Source organism: Pteropus medius, unplaced genomic scaffold (assembly GCF_902729225.1).
Source record: "Pteropus medius unplaced genomic scaffold, Ma_sr-lr_union100, whole genome shotgun sequence".
NCBI lineage: Eukaryota > Metazoa > Chordata > Mammalia > Chiroptera > Pteropodidae > Pteropus > Pteropus medius.
In genome coordinates this window covers 530,263-547,227 of record NW_024349142.1, presented here as the reverse complement: position 1 = coordinate 547,227, position 16,965 = coordinate 530,263, and the positions used below count along the sequence as shown (strand labels likewise).

The 16,965-nt window shown below is 42.6% G+C and overlaps 1 protein-coding gene and 1 pseudogene across 12 annotated transcripts in view; one reads left to right on the top strand and one right to left on the bottom strand.

The window, feature by feature from the left end:
• The first annotated feature begins 338 nt into the window (after positions 1-338).
• On the top strand, positions 339-1,707 carry LOC120617062 (60S ribosomal protein L9-like; annotated as a pseudogene).
• Positions 1,708-7,563: 5,856 nt separating this feature from the next.
• Positions 7,564-16,965, bottom strand: part of PEG3 (paternally expressed 3) — a 30,856-nt gene continuing 21,454 nt past the window's right edge. For 11 of the 12 annotated variants that reach the window (XM_039880598.1, XM_039880596.1, XM_039880604.1 and 8 more), the window contains 3 exons: positions 16,468-16,570; positions 15,587-15,679; positions 11,094-15,241 (listed from right to left, as the gene is read on the bottom strand). In XM_039880598.1, the coding sequence (XP_039736532.1) occupies positions 11,094-15,241; positions 15,587-15,679; positions 16,468-16,570 (4,344 nt within the window). Of the gene's footprint in view, positions 15,242-15,586; positions 15,680-16,467; positions 16,571-16,965 lie in introns of all 12 variants that reach the window. The other variant, XM_039880597.1, reaches the window with a different exon arrangement.

The window sequence follows — 16,965 nt, the reverse complement described above, 5'->3', positions numbered from 1 at the left end:
CATATTAGACCCCTACCAACCTGTGTGTGCCTGAGTTCTCAGTTATATTATGCTTTTAAATTTTTCCAAAATGAAGATTGAGAAACAGTATCTCAGCATAGTTCTATTTTACATTCTCTTTTCATGAGCAAGGTAGAGGATGTTTTCTTGAGTTTAAGAGCCATTGTATTTAACCAGAGCACATTCATCAAGGATTCAGCATATGTGGGGACAGTGTACTGAAATGTGCAATAATTATTTCATACATCATGGTGATGATGATAATGAGGTCATAATGGTTAATGTTTCTTGGACATTTGCCCTATGCCAGCTCTGATCTAAGCCTTAACACAAATGTAATGACCATTCCTCAAAACCCTATTAGGTAAGGAGTATTATCATCACCATTTTACAGATGACAAACTGAGGCATGAAATGGTTAAATAGCCAAGTAAGCGGAAGCTCTGAAAGGTTAACTAATTTGCCCCCAGGAAACACAGAGCTGGTACTAGAAAGTAGAGGTGGGAAGTGGGGGAAGGATGAGCTCCCAGATGAGGAAACTCAGGCTCAGAGAAATGGCCCATAGCCACAGGCAGATGAGGTTGGAAGAAGAAACAAACTCAGGTCTGTACCTGACCTGATCATCCAGGGACTCAGCCCAGGTGAGAGAAAGAAGCCCTGGAAAATCCAGAGCTGAGACAGAGACCCATCTTCTGAGGGGGAGAGTGTCTGGGGGAGCTGCAGAATGATTCCTGGCCAGGCTGCAATTCAGACTTGGAACACAGGCCCAGAGGAGCCAAGGACCTCTAAACTGATGAATCTGGCATTATTTTGAAAACCTCTTTGATTTTGTGGATATCAGTAAACTGATTCTAAAGTTCCTATGGAGGCAAAAGACCCAGGATACCCAACACAATATTGAAGAGCAAACTGGAGGTTTGACACTACCTAATTTTAAGACTTACTATACAATTTTTATTTGTTGATTATCTCTCTACAAAGCAGGAAAAAATAAAAAACAAACAAAAAGGAAACTAATACAGTGGGTGTCTGGAGTACAGCTGTGATAATAATAGCAAAATTAACTGCCGTGCTCTTTTTGCTGCATCTACTGCAAGGACGAAGACCATTCTCAGCAATCAGGCTGTCGACATTCCAGAAAATGTGAATATCACTCTGAAGGGACACTAAGTTATTGTGAAGGGCCCTAGAGGCACCCTGCGGAGAGACTTCAATCACATCAATGTAGAACTCAGTCTCCTTGGAAAGAAAAAGAAGAGGCTCTGGGTTGACAAATGGTGGGGAAATAGAAAGAAACTGGCTACCGTTTGCACCATGTATAGTCATGTGCAGAACATGATCAAGGGTGTTACACTGGGCTTCTGTTACAAGATGAGGTCTGTGTATGCTCACTTCCCCATCAACGTCATTATTCAGGAGAATGGTTCTCTTGTTGAAATTAGAAATTTCCTGGGTGAGAAATACATCCGCAGGATTCAGATGAGGTCAGGTGTTGCTTGTTCAGTATCTCAAGCCAGAAAGATATTAATTCTTGAAGGAAACGACATTGAATTTGTATCAAATTCAGCTGCTTTGATTCAACAAGCCACAACAGTGAAAAATAAGGATATCAGAAAATTTTGGGATGGTATTTATGTTTCTGAAAAAAGGAACAGTTCAGCAGGCTGTTAAATAAGGTCAAAGTTGTCCAGCTACAGAAACACCAAGATGTTGGATGATTCTTCAGACTTACCTGTGATATTTTAAAGATGCAGTAAAAATTGTGTATTGATTTGGGACTTTTTTCTTAAACTGATTAACCTTTCCAGCTATTTGGCAAGTAAACAGTTAAGTAAATTCTAGTGTGCAAAGAACAATAACAGAAGGAACAGAACAAGATCTTATTCTAGTAAGACTTCATAGGAGAAGAGAATTGAATCTGGTTTTTGACGAAATGTCGGGTATTTCAGGCAAAAAGAATATGGTACCAGTGATAAGCAACACTAGCTATTTATTGGATGCAGAGTCTAGGAGGGTGTTCTGAAGGTATCTAATTTTGCAGAGGCATGAATTTGAATGTGAGGCAAGTGTGCCTGAGTCATTTTTATATACCAGTAACTTTATGAAAAAGTAGGTGAGAAGTAGAACAAAGGGACACAGCCTTAGCAAGTGTTGGAAGATGGAATTAATTTGTGTTTGTGAATATGTGGTTGCTGTAGTCCAGAATCCTCTCAATGTTATCCTCTATCCTACCTCAGCCATTTACTGCCATGTCCTAGTCCTTGATATATTTAAAAACTGATTATCTTCCCATAGTCTCTTAATTCCAGTGTTATACATCAAATATATAATCTTTGGTTTAATGATTATAACAAGTTTTTAAGAAATGGATGCAATGATAAATAAAGGATTTGCTTGAAGTATTTGGGGTGGAGTTAGGGTAGGCATTGTATAGGATTGTTGGTGAAACAAGTTACTTATAAATTCATTTGTTGAAGCTGAAAAAAAAAATTAACCGACATTTGTAGGAGAGTAACCAGGCTACATGGATTTCTTCCTTGAACCATGAAAACAACCCTGTCTTACAAATGAGGAAACTGAGGTCAGGAGGTTTCAAAATACATGCCCAAGGCAACACAGTTGGCCAGTAGCAAAGCTGGGACTCAATCCCAGGAAGTCTAGATCCAGAGCCCAAATATGTGACTGACTGCTCATTTAACTAACAGTTATTGAGACCAACTGCCAGGCACTGATCTAGGTGCTGAGAATACAGTAGGGGACCGAATTGACATAAAACCCTGAACTTGTGACATTTCTTTGCTAATGCGAAAGAGAGACAATAAAATGTAAGTAAAGTCAATAGTGAATCAGATAATGGAATGTAGTATTACAGAGAAAAATTAAAGTTAGGGAGTATATGGTGGGTGGGGTGTTTGGGAAGTGTTGCAGTTTCAGGATAGCCAAGGAGAGTATCCCTAAAAAGATAACATTAGGGCAAAGCTCTGAAGGAGCCCAAGAAACAAGACAAACTGATATCTGCAGATGTGTTCTGGGCAGAGGGAACAGCTAGTGCAAAGGCTCAGAAATGGAGACTTGTGTGGTGTTGGAAGAATAGAAAGAAGGACAATGGCTGGAGCCCAGGGCAGAAAGCAGTTGACCCTAGAAGGCCTTTTGGGGTCTGGGAGGGTCCCCCACCCCTCCCCTGGATCCAGAGGGCCGGGTGGAGGTGAGCATTCCTTCAGGTCCAGGCCAGAATCACTGCCTCTCACCCCGGAGGACACTGCTGAGTAGGGGATGAGAGGGACTCCTGATCCCTCACTCATAGGTCGACTGGATGATAGTTGTAGACCATTGAGACTCCATTTCCTCATTGAGAAGGTAAACAATGGAGAATCTGAACTCAGGGCTCACTGTGTCACCAGCCCCCACCTTTCACCACAGCCAAGCCCCAGAACACCCATTCCTGTGTGGGGAATAGGATTCAGGATGTGTTCCTAGGTAGATTTAATGGTCTTCTGTGCATGTATGAAATTCTTAATGTCTGAACATGGGATCCAATATTTTAATATTTCACTGGGTCCCCAGATTATACAGCCAGTCCTAGACAGATATTATTATCTCTGGTTTGTAGGAAATGAAAACAGAAAGCTGTTTAGGAGTATCTAGGACAGGGGAAGCTGGGATTCGAAGCCAGACTCAGCTTGGTTCTGGGATGGGTGCTCTTACCAGTTGGTCTAGGTAACATTTGACCTTAGAAGGACGGCTTCTCCCCTCCTCACTCCAGAAACACAGAAGACAACATTCTGTCCCTTCTTTTCCAAATTAAGGGGGAAGTTTAGATGGAATAAACTCCAGAACCTATGAATGTTACCTTCCATGGTATTAAAAGAAAAAGGGGGCGTGGGAGGGAGGAGGGAGGGAGAGAGAGAGGACTTTTTCTTCTTTTACAATTTTCCTTATATTTCTTTTTCTTACCTGATTTCTTTGTCTAGGACTATCAGTAGTATGTTAAATAGGGGTGTGTGTGTGTGTGTGTGTGTGTGTGTGTGTGAGAGAGAGAGAAAGAAAGTGGGTGTCCTGGTTTCGTTCCTGACAAAGGAAAAACTTTCAGCTTTTCACTTTTGAGTATGACGTTAGCTGTTGCGTTCAGTTTGTTAGTGCAAGTTTTCCTGCCATCTGAAAGTAGAGTGTTCCAATGAAACCTTTTTTAAGCCGAAATGGTATAAAGTGAAGAAGCAATTATGTTGGGACACATCTTACTAATGGACGCACACAATAAATCAGGATAAAGCACTGATGCTGAAGGACACATTTTAAAGCTATGGTAGCTTGATGCTGACATGCTGACTGCAGTTCCAAGGGAAGGAGCGAGGTGGGGTCACTCTCACTGTTTGGGGTGCTTGCTGTCTCTATAATGGCTTGCTGTAAAATAAACACTAAAGACTACACTTTGTCGTCTGGCTTTAGAATTCTTTTTCTAAAGGCAGAGTACATTCCCCATCCTAGGTGACTTGCTTTGGCCAAAAGAATGAGGTAAAAGTGACAGCATACTAGTTCCAAGTCTAGGCCTCGAGAGGCCTTGTATATTTTCACGTGTTCCCTTTCTTGCACTCTTGCCGCCACCAAAGGAGGTGGTCCACTAGTCTGAAGAGGATGAAAGACATGTAGATGTCTCTCATCCACCCCCAGCCTGCAACAGCTGACAGCCAGCCAATCTTGACACGTGAACAAGCCTAGCCAAGAGAAGCAGAGCCACCTAGCCATTCTTCAGCCGATCCTAGATATATGAGAAATAAAATTTATTGTGTCTTTGAGGTTTTGCTTGTTATGAAGCATTGTTGTGATAACTGTTACAAATGGTACACAGTGGCATATGAAGCATGCAGTAAGCTCCCAGACACTGAGAAGAGGCTGGTGGGGAGGGAAATAAAATTCTACATCCAGGACACGTTTATGTTCCATTGAAGATGAGATACTGCCCTATGATGAAAGGAGCTTGGTGTGATCAACCTGCCCCCAGATGTCTGGCTGGTGGAAGGTGGATACACTACCAGTCTTGGCTTCCTTCTCACTCATGCATTCCCAGGGGAGGGGTGAAGAATTTGTACAATGTAGCTAGAAGATGCAAAGCCCAGTTCTGGGGAGCTGGCTTGCCTGCAGACAGCATGTTATATCTTAATTGCTTTTTACCTTGCAAAGTTCTGGTCCCCAAGATTCAGTGTTTGTTTAGATGCAACATACACTAGTGCTTGAAAAGTTTACCAGCAAATGGAATATCTATGTAAAAGGCTGCAGGCTCCTTTGCAGAAGGTGTGGTGGAAGGCAGAAGTGTTATATACAGCAAGGTCCTTCCTCAAGGGTCTCTTGACAAACTGATTCAAGGAGGTTGTGACTCTAGTATAATGGCCCTATGGTGGCCCTCTTTCAGATCTAGACTTTTATATATTGCTCTATAAATCATTTTTGGGGGTATCACATCCAAGAATCTATATCAGAACCCCCAGGACTTCAGCCATGCTTCCTATAAGTGGCTTCCCCACAATCGCCACAGAGATCAGAAAGCCTTTCAACCACTGCCCCTCTTGCCGGCACCGCCCTCAACTTTCTCTTGTGTGGGAGGGAAGTGGTGAAATGAGTATTCCAATGGTATAACGTGAAGAAGCAATTATGTTGGGACACATCTCCAATCCATTCTTTAGAACCTCAGGTCTCAATCTTTCCAAATCTCCTCAGTACCATCATTCTGATCGCCAGGATCCCACTTCCCTAGGACTGCCCGAACTTTTCACATTACGAATAAGACAAAGCTAGGGATTTAGCCACTTAACCCGTGACCTGAGATGTTTGTAGATATCTTCTATCATCTTAGTCTTTGGGTTTGTCTCTGACAGCAGCTAGAAAGCCCTCTGGCCCAGGAAGATGACTACAGATGACTGACCACACTCAATAATTGGGTATTTTACTGCCGCTTGCCTTGGTCTTCCAGTTACCTATCCCAAGACCCAATATTGAATTCCAAGTACCTCACATTTCCCTCTGGGTTTTCTCCAACCCATTCTCTGGCATCAACTTCTGTATCAGGGTTCTTTCGGGGTTGTACATAATGAACTCAGGCCAAGTAAAGCAAACTAGTAGTAGACTGGAACGATATTGGGTGGCTCTGAGACTCAAAGGCATAGCTAAAGACTTAGACCTCAAGGACAAGTTACCGGAACAGCTCTAGTCCTCTGTGCAGCAGGGACAAGTCATTGCTGTCAGTGAATGTCTGTGTGTCTGTCTGCCTAGGGAGCCCGAATAGCACCACATGCAGCCTCAGTCTGATGGGATACTGGGAATCCATGAGCACCAATTAGCGGAGGTCAGAGAGGGGTCAAATCTCATGGAGCACACACGGTGGCCTAGGAGTGGTTACCCCTGACAACTTAGGTGCTGGTGAAGGAATTCCCAAGAGTGTAAGTGTTGGTGAGGCAACTCCATGTGGCCTTCCCTTCATCCCCTTCCTCTAATTTCCTTCCATGATATATTCCTCAGGAAATCAATCTTAAATAACTGACCCTCTCATCCTAACCTACACTGATGCCCCTTTATCATGGGACTGTCAAAGTTGTGATCAAAGAGTCAGACACTACAAGAGAACCAAAATTCAACAGGCTTTCAATTTAATGTGAATGAAAGTTAAGTTCTGAGAATATGCACAGAACAAGAGTCAATGAAAAGTACACTTTTCAATCTTTGGAGTTCAATCATGTGATTTGCGGGGGATTAGAAGGATGTCGAGTATGTAAACATCTCCTTTGTGTCATGGAGTCGGGGATACGACAGTCTCATATTGGGCATAGTGCCACCCAGAGCAGTGGCCAACAGTGATCCATTTAGCAACATGGCTGAAAATCTCTGGTTGTGATGGAATTAGCAGCATGTTTAAAAATTTCCTCTCAATTTATCTGGGACAATAGCCTGCCAAATTACCTGGAATGTTTCCGGTGGTGTGATAAGGTTAAAAAATGGGAAATGACTCCTCTGAGGATAAAAACCTTTTAACATCAGAGAAGATTTAGGAATACAAACTTTAAAGAAATTCTAAACCATATTATTAACCCTTTTATGTTAAGTGATCGTTCTTGAGAGAATCTCATATTTTAAGATTAAAATTAAAAAATGCTGACCGACCCAAGTAACTAAAATATCTGTGGTTACTATCAAGTTTAAAAACAATATTAGAACATATGTTTTAATTTTCTAAGTGCAGTTAAAAATGTAGAATCATAGTTATTAAAAGATCCCTTGGAGGGTCTACAACCGTGCTACCCTGAATGTGCCTGATCTTGTCAGATTTTAAAAGCTAAGCAGGGTTGGGCCTGCTTAGTACTTGGATGGTAGACCACCTAGGAGTACTAGGTGCTATAGGCGTTAAAAAAAAAATCCCTTGAAAATAATTTTGAAATGTGCGATACTTAAACATGAAATAAGATTTGTAAGCCAAACTTAAAGGCCTAGGAAGGCAGATTTTTGGATTTATAATTTTAACAACAAAAAGCTATATTTAATAATCCCAAACACTTAAAATGGACAAAAGAGACTATCTTATTTTTAACTTTATTTTTATTGTTGACACTATTACAGATAGATAGAACGACCACAACCATATTAACAAACCAAAAACTTGTGCACAGAAACAAGATGAAAAAATATATCAAGATGTTAACCACAGTCTTTGGATGGTGAAAATATGGGTGAGCTTCTCGTCTACATTTCTGCAACTTCAAAGTTTCTACAATGAATACATTCTGTGTTTATAATGGAAATACACGTAATAAAGGTGAATTACCAAAACACTGTGCTAAAGATCATTCAAGGAAATCAAGACAAAATATTTAACCATAACCGCACAACAACCACACAACTATCTCTTAACTGTTTTCCATATTTCTTCCCATCTTTGACTCTATGCATACTTATCATTAACACCCTAATAATCACAGACTGGTGTACAGATTAGAGATGTTAACAGGAATTATTGTTAGGTGTTGGGAATATGGGTGAGTTTCTTTTCTTCCACTTTACTGAATTTCCCAAAGTTTGCCATGAGTATGTACTATATTTGCAATGAAAATATACATAAGATTTAATACCAAAACACCAAAGATCATTCAAGAAATTTGAGACAAAATATTTAACCATAATCCCACAATGACAACACTATTTTAATTAATTTCCATATTTTTTTCACTTTAGACTTTCTGCAGACATATTCAACACTGTCATAATCACAAGCTTGTGTACTGAAACAAGATGGAGGAAACAGATCAAGATGTTAACAGCAGTTGTTGGGTGTTGGGAATATGGGTCATTTTTTTCCTTTTCTACTTTACTGTATTTTCTAATTCCTCCTCTGGGTATGTATTATGGTTGTGATGGAAACGAACATAATAAACTTTGTTATAAGAACACTATTATAAAGAACATTTGAAAACTTTAAGATAAAAGTGTTTAACCATAATTCCACAAAGACAATGTAACAGCTATTTCGAATACACATTTTGACACAGTTATAATCATAAACTTGTGCACAGAAACGAGAATAAACAATATGCTGGAGTATCTGTCTTTGGATGGTGGGAATATAAGTTTCTTTTTCCTCCACTTTTCTGTATTTTCCAAATGTCTGATAATGAGTTCAAATTATTTCACAATGAAAACGTGATTATAAACTTTTTAGTAACACTACCATAAAAAACATTGAAGAATTTAAAAAATACTGCTCAACTATAAGCCTACAACACAACAGCTTTTAACTATAAGCATATATTTTAAAAGTTATTAATTGTAGTATAAATATAATTCTGTGTCCTGCTTTTTCTACTTAATATTCTGTAAATATATTTCCATGTTGCTAAATAACTCTCCATGATTATCGTTTTTAAACAGCTGCATAAGAGTCCACAGATTCGTTCACTTAATCTTTCTCCCATTGTTTGGCATTTAAGTTGTTCCTAATTTTTCATTATCACAAGGTTGGAATGGACACCCTGACATTTGGCAAGTTATTTTCTGAAAAAGTTCGACCAAGTAATACTGCCAACAGGAATGAACCCAAGTTCACCCCAAAGATGTCAGCAATGGCTCCCATCTCAAGGGTCCTTCTCTGATGTAATGCTCCATTGCCCCCATTTTTCTAGATGTCCATTCCAACTTCTGGTTTATGCAGCTGGCCCTCATCTACATCATGCCATCGAAATGGCCCCTTCTTCTAAACTGCCCAGGACGTCCTGCTCGATTCATTCTCACCACCTGGGATTTCCAATCTGTTTCTGATGTTTCCTGTCTGCTTCCTCACCCTCCTAGATCTGGTGACGTGTCAAGACTCCTTTCTTTGGCTTACTTGTTTCTGCTTCATGCTCTTCTCCTCCTGCCTCCCCATACCCTGGCACTCTCAGCAGCCCTGATGTGCTCACCTTAAGCCCTAACTATGCGGATCTAGGACAGAGCGATCTACACACATTCCTTCAGCAGGTATTTTAATTCTGCTTGCCCAAACTGTCTGCTCTTATCTCTTGCTCACTTCTTCCACAGATATACTTTTTAAGCGTTTTTAAAATTTTTTAATTTTTTTTGACAGCCAACTCAAAGCCAAAAAATATCTTAATAGTCATTATGCGAGGAAAGGGGGAGCAAAGGAGCACAGGTGGTCCACAGAATAAGCCACAGGAAACCTCAAGCCATGAGGTCAATTTGTGATTAAGTGGGAAATTGATGCGATCAGACAAACACGACACTAATGGATAGCTCAGAAATACTCAGGAGAGCTGAAAGAAGAAGAAACATACGGTAACAAAACAAATTAAGGCTGCCGGGGAACCTGAGTCCATGTTAAGCTTGGGTTGACCGGAAAGACTTTAAATTTTTAAAAATGCAACTTAAACATGGGGTTCAGGGTCAGACAGGTGAAGGAGAATTAAGTTCAGCGACAGAAAGCTCTAAAGATACTAGCTCCTGGGCACCAAGGGTGCAAACTGACTTGTGGCAATACATACTAACGAAGCCACATTGCTACTTGTCACAAGGCAGGAAGCGCACAAAGGAAGTGATGAAAGTTGTTAGCGTGCATTCTTATTTACAACATGAGAGCCTTTCCCGATGGTTCTCAACCTTCATTAGGCACTCCTGTGAGCTAGTGATGGTTGCAACCCACTCTTTAAAAGGTAAAGAAGATTTACAAAGTGTCAGCTTTTCTTTGTAAATCACTATTCAACACACATTAAGTTAGTTAAAAAAAAGAACAAAACTTGTAATATTTTTGCATGAGAATCACTGCAAGGTAGTGTTGCAAATGATCATATTGGGTCACAAAGGTCAATCCACATATTGTAAAAGCTTATACGGCATTAGGTTCTAAAGTGTTGGTGTAGACAGAATGGCTGAAAAGGAAGCTCAAAACACTTTTTTTTTTCCCAAACAGCCAAGAGCAAAAGACATTTCCTCTCTCATGCCTACATCTTTATGAGACTATTTAAGAATAAGGAATAGTACACAATTATTCAGAAAGATACTGATGGGGTTAAAGTAATACACAATTAATCTTGCTCAGGATCTAAGATGCTTACAAATATATTCTAATTTGCTGCTCTTCCTCCTCCTCGAAAAAAAAAAATCAGAGTACCAGGTCAAGTACCTCTGCACAGTAAACTATTTGTATACGAAATGAAGTCCAAGTTTTTGTGATTTACTGTTTTGCTATGATTTGCTATTTTACATACATCTCAGAAAACATTATATGTAGATTACAGAAAAATCACTTAAGAATTGGGTGAGGCAATTTCCATAGTCTCAGAATCTCTTAGGATCTTCCCTCAATCTGATTATTCAAGTGAAACGTAAGCTCTGTGCTACAGCTTTCCCATGCACACACTGGCATTTGATGTGGGGAGAGCTAAGGGACCAAAGGGAACTCTGCCTTCAGTTTCTTTACAGTCTGAGTTGTCTGATGTTAAAAGTCAGGTGTGCCCACACCAGAGGTTTCCTTCTGATATTATGGGTTGCTTCATTTCTCTGTGGTTTAGAAAATAAGGGTAAAGTTCTAGGTAAAGGGGCTATCCAACCTTTACACTGTCTTCTCAGCCAGTATGGGTATTCTGGTGTCTAGCGAGGGACAGGCGATCCCCAAAGAGCTGCCCGCAGACGTCACATTTGAAATACTTGTCGTCGGCCCTATCATTGTCACTAGCACTGGTGCTGGTGCTGGCATGCTCAGTGTAGTGTGAGCTTTCCCCATAGATACTTCCAGGCTCAAATATTATCACCCTGGCATGGGTTTTCAGGTGCTCACCATAGGCCGAGTTGGAAGCGAAGGTTTCTCCACACTCCCTGCAGTCATAATATGGTTCTTCAACCTGAATCTCTTGATCATCACCTTCTTCTTCTGGATCTTCAATCCCTGCACCGTCTGGCTCATCAGTGTCACCCTCAGGCTCTTTAGCCTTTCCTGCTGGCTCTTCAGCCTTTCCTGCTGGCTCTTCAGCTCTTTCTTCGGGGTCTTCAATCCCTGCACCATCCGGCTCATCAGCATCCCCATTGGGCTGTTCAGCCTCCCCATTGGGCTGTTCGGCCTCCCCATTTGGCTCTGCAGCCTCCCCATCGGGCCCTTCAGCCTCTCCATTGGGCTCAGCAGCCTCCACTTCCGGCTCTGCAGCCTCCACTTCTGGCTCTGTGGCCTCTACCTCCGGTTCCGCAGCGTCTACATTTGACCCCTGGATCCGGAGAACTTCTCTTGGAACAAGGACACTGGCTTCAACTTCCTGGGCTGCTGCTTCCTCTTCTTCAACATGAAACTTCTGATGTTTAGTGAGAACAGTGTTATGAATAAAGGATTTCCCACAGTCCTTGCACTCAAAGAATGATGAATCTCTTTTGGGGGGCTCAGTAAGAAATGAAGTGTGAACAAAGGCAGCCCCATAATCATAGGGCTCATCTTTCTCATGAATTCTCATGTGATCCTTAAGGTCTGACTGACTAAGGAAGGATTCTCCGCAGGTTTCACATTCGTAGTGTTTCTCTTCGGCCTGACTTCTCTGTAACTCGGTGAGGGCCAAACCTGGGCTGACGGCATTGCCACTGCCCTGGCCCTGCTCAGGTGAATTTCCTCCAGTATGAACCGTCATATGGTCATTAAGGACAGAGCCATGAATAAAATCTTGTCCACATACGTGACACTGAAGGAACAACCCTGTAGAAGGGTTCTTTTGTGGGGCACGAGGCCTCTGGGGGTTAATGACCAAAGGTTGCACAAAAGGCTCATCATACCTCCTATGGCCATAAAACTGATCTTGCTCATGGACTTTCTGATGCTCAAAGAGGAATGAGCTGTGAACAAAACACTCCCCACATGCTGGGCACTCGTAGAGCTGCTCACCGGTGTAATCTCTCTGATACTCACTCACGGAATGGGTGTGAATGACAGAGTGTGTGTACTCACGAGTGTCAATGAGATACTCTCTGCCATGAACTTTCTGGTGGTCCTTAAGGTCTGCGCGATCCGCGAAGCCGAGCCCACAGTCCTTGCACCCATAGATCGTGTCCTCAGGATCACCCTGCTCATCTTGCTCCTCTAGCTTGTCTTGCTCAGGCTCATCATGCTCAGGCCGATCCGGGCCTACGCCCTGAATCACAGAGTCTCCAAGCTGCTTCCCACCATGGAACTCCTCTTGGGCATAGATCTTCTGATGTGCACTGAGGTCTTCAATGGTTGCAAAGCATTGTCCACACTCCTGACATTCTTGGCCCACTGGCTGTTCAGCATAACTTGTCTGTGCTGGCTGTTGAACAACTTTGTGACTTGTCTGCACTGGCTTCTGATTATAACTTGACCATGCTGACTGCTGACTGTAGCTTGCCTGCGCAGGTTGCTGACTGTAGCTTGCCTGCACAGACTGCTGACTGCAGCTTGCCTGCTCAGGCTGCTGACTGCAGCTTGCCTGCTCAGGCTGCTGACTGTAGCTTGTCTGGGCAGGCTGTTGACTGTAGCTTATCTGCACAGGCTGCTGACTATAGCTTGTCTGCGCTGGCTGCTGACTGTAATTTCTCTGTGCTGGCTGCTGAACATAACTCATCCCCACTGACTGTTCAGCGTAACTTGTCTGAGGGTCAGTGGAGGCTAAGCTGCGAATGACAGATCGTTCATAGTTTCTACTTCCAGAAGTCTTCTTTCTATCGTGAATTTTCTGATGCTCAGTGAGGTCCGAGCTATGAACAAAGGACTCTCCACACTCCAGACATTCATAGAATTTCTCTCTAGGGAGAAATGTTTGAGGTTCACCAAAACGTAAGGAATGAATTACAGAGGTCTCACAGTTCCGACGCTCAATGTTTTTCTTCTTAGCACGAGCCTTCTGATGTTCACGGACATTTACAGTGGAAACAGACTGGCCGTCCTTCTTATACTCACTGGCTCCCTCTGCGTTAAGACCTTTTTGAGGTTCGGCACGGGCCACACTGCGTATGACGGAATCCTTGCAGTTGTTATTCTCACACCCTTCATAAGGATTCTCTCTGGCAGGAGCTTTCTGCTGTTCACGAAGGTCTGAGATATAAATGGAAGATTCTCCCCTCTCACTACACTCAAATTCACTTCCACTGCGACTTTTGGGAGCTCTGAAAGCAGCTAAGCTATGGATAACGGACCGCTGATATTTCTTTCTTTCTGAAGCATTCTCTCTAGTGTGGACTTTCTGATGTTCAACAACACTTGAGCTCTGGATGGTTGACTCGGCAATCACTTTTGGTTTATTGGTTCCCCCTGTGCTATGACTTCTCTGAGCTTTAGCGAAGGCTAAGCTATGAATAACAGACCTCTCATATGGCTTCCTCTCGCAGACATTTTGAGTGGGGAGCTTCTGGTTGTCATCAGGGTTAGAGCTAATGGTGAACGCCTTCTCGCTCCCATTTTCAGGTGGTCTTGTTATAGTATGACTCTTCTGTGAATCAGTGCAAGGCACACTACGAATGACAGACTTCTCATACCCTCTGCTTTCATAAAGGTTCTTTCGAGAATGAATTTTCTGATGCTCAGTGAGCTCTGAGCTTTGCCTAAAGGTAACCCCACCATCTTTAAAGTCGTAGAGCTTTTCTTTGGAGTAACTTTTCTGCCGCCTTTTAAGAGACTGGCTGGGAATAAAGGTTTCCTCACACACTTTACCCTTACTTTCAAATAGGTTTGCTCTAGTGTGGATCTTCTGATGTTCTTTCAGAGCTGAGCTGTGGTGGAAGGTCTCTCTACACACCTTACATTCATACATTTTCTCTTTAGCGTACATTTTCTGGAGCTCACTGAGAGGCGGGCTGGGTTTAAAAGCCTCCCCACGCACAGTATCTTTGTCGTCTCTACCATGGGTTTTCTGGTGGTCAATCAGGGCAGAACTATGAAGGAAGGTTTCCTTACACACTTTACATTGATAGAATTTATCTTTTCCGTATATTTTCTGAAGCTCACTAAAGGTTGGGCTAGGCATGAAGGGCTCCTCATACTCGTCCTCATTATATTCTGTGAGATACTTCCGCACGTGAATTTTCCGATGCTCGGCAAGAGCAGCACTCTTGTTAAAAGTTTCCCCACACTCCTTACATTCAAAGCATTTCCCTCTCGCCTGCCTTTTCTGAACCTCACTTACAGCCACACTATGAATAAAGGACTCACCATACTCATAGAGATTCTCCCTAGTGTGCATGATCTGGTGTTCGACGAATTCTGAAATCACACTGAAAGCCCTCCCACACTCATCACACACGTAGGGCATGGCCCCAAAATCAAGTGGCTGCGACACGGTGAAGGATGGGGAACTAAGGCTGCTCGTGCTCGTGGCTTTCCTCATCTCACTACATTCAAAGGGTCTCTTCCTTGGACAGACCTTCTGATCGTGAATTGAGCCCTGCCCGTCTATGTCAAATTGATAGCGCCTTTTTCTTTCAAGAACTCTCTTTCTGGAGACAAGGTTTGGGTTACACTTAGAGCCTCCCCCAAAGGCACTCCCTTCATAGCCCCTCTCCTGAATCACCGACTCCCTTTTGTTGAATGAAATGTCTCTCCAATCATGGTCTGGCCTTCTGGGGAACCTCGGTGACCGATCGTTACATTCCCGCGCCCTTCCTGATCTGGGGTTACGCGAAACATCCTTGATGAATTTTTCCATTATCACCCCGTGGGAAGATTCATCTTCACAAATTCCCCGCCGATGGGCTGACTTTTTGGTTTCAGGCATAGTTTTCAGACCTGAAAAGAAACCCCAAATGTAAATACTCCCTAGTCCCTACACTTGTGCAAACTAACAGGACTTCTGTGATGGTGGTGTGAATGTCATTTGTAAAAGGTTTGTGAATACAGCAGGTCCTTGAAAAACATCATTTCGTTCAACGTTGTTTCAGTGTTGATGAGATCCCGTAGAAAGTTAACTCTGTTTACGTCAATTAGCCTACGGTAAAACTGGTTTCGTTAGACGTCGTTTCACGTAAGTTGCAGAACCTATGGACAACGTTAAGTGAGGACTTACTATCTGTATACATAGCGCCCATCTCATTGATTAAAGTGGCCACTATGTATGCTCCACCCAGTGCTTACCTCGACTGGTGCTTGGGTAGACACTTCTCTTTGACCTCGATGAATGACCTTGTGTCATGTGGGAGTGGCCATCATCTTCAGCAAGCTGAACCCCTGTTCACAAAAATATCATGACAGCTCATACTCAAGTTGGGGATCAAGACACATCACCATAAATTCATGTCTGTCTTTCTCTGGGCTACTATATATGAAATGACCCATACCAATCCTTTGGATGTCTTCTTTTGCTGTCTCATTTCCTTACTATCATTCTTTAGCCCGTTCTGATCCAAATTTAAACTTATTCTCCTGATTACACCTATAAATTTGTATGAAGACCTCTGCATGTCCCTAAATTCAGCACATCCTTTTTAGTCTTCACCTTCTTGCAATCACCCCTTAAATCTAGATATCCTCTTCTGAACCAGCCTCCATGATTTTCCTCCTACTCACTGACTCTTCTTTCTTCATGTTGGAGCTCCTCCAGGCTTGAATGACTGACAATCATTCTAGGTACAGCTCTCTCCTCCCAGAGCCAGACCTGCAGAGCTGCCTGCCTACTAGGACTGGAGCTAGCTGTCCTCTAGGAGTGTCCAAACTGGAGCTCAGATCCCATTCTAAATGTGTATTTAAAATCTCTACTGTCAGCACTCTAGAGAAAGTATCAACTCTTGTGCCAGTCATCTCCCTGTCCCCCTACTCTGCACAATATATTCTTCACCCAGAGCCAGAGTGATTTCTTAAGAACACAAATCTTGTCATTTCCTCCTCTGCTTGAAATCTTTCGAAGGCCTCTCATTACCCTTAAAAATCCAACTATATTAACGTGGATTCTAGTATCCTGCAGCTTGAATAGAGTAAGGTGACAAAATGCTCCTAAGACTGGAGAAACAGCTGCTTACCCAGTGATAACAGCTTCCTGTAGTTCTCCATGTTGTCCTGAATCGGGTTCTGAGGCTTCCTGTCCTCAGTAAGGTCCACAACGTCCTGGTACGACACTGCATCCTAAAACAGCAAACAAAGACCTCTCAATGGAGTCTGTTCCCACGGGCATACAAAGAGAGAATGCTGGCAATATGGGAGCTACATATAAAGGCATGAAGAAAGTGTCACAGCATTTGGGGTTCTGAGTGATCCAAGCCAAGGTTTACTAGGGACCTACTTTGTACCTACCTTGGCGCTATACTCTGAGGAAGATCCAAAAGACGTATGACACATATTCCTTGCCCTCATGCAGCTTATAATTTGGTTGGAGAGAAAAGACTCATGAAACAATTAGAGAATAATAAACAATAAGTAGGGTACAGATAATCAGTGTTCAACAAGTTTGGTGAAGGGACAGTTCATGGAGGACAGAGTAGTGAGCGAAGGTTTTGTAGGGGGCCTTGGGTGGGGCATCA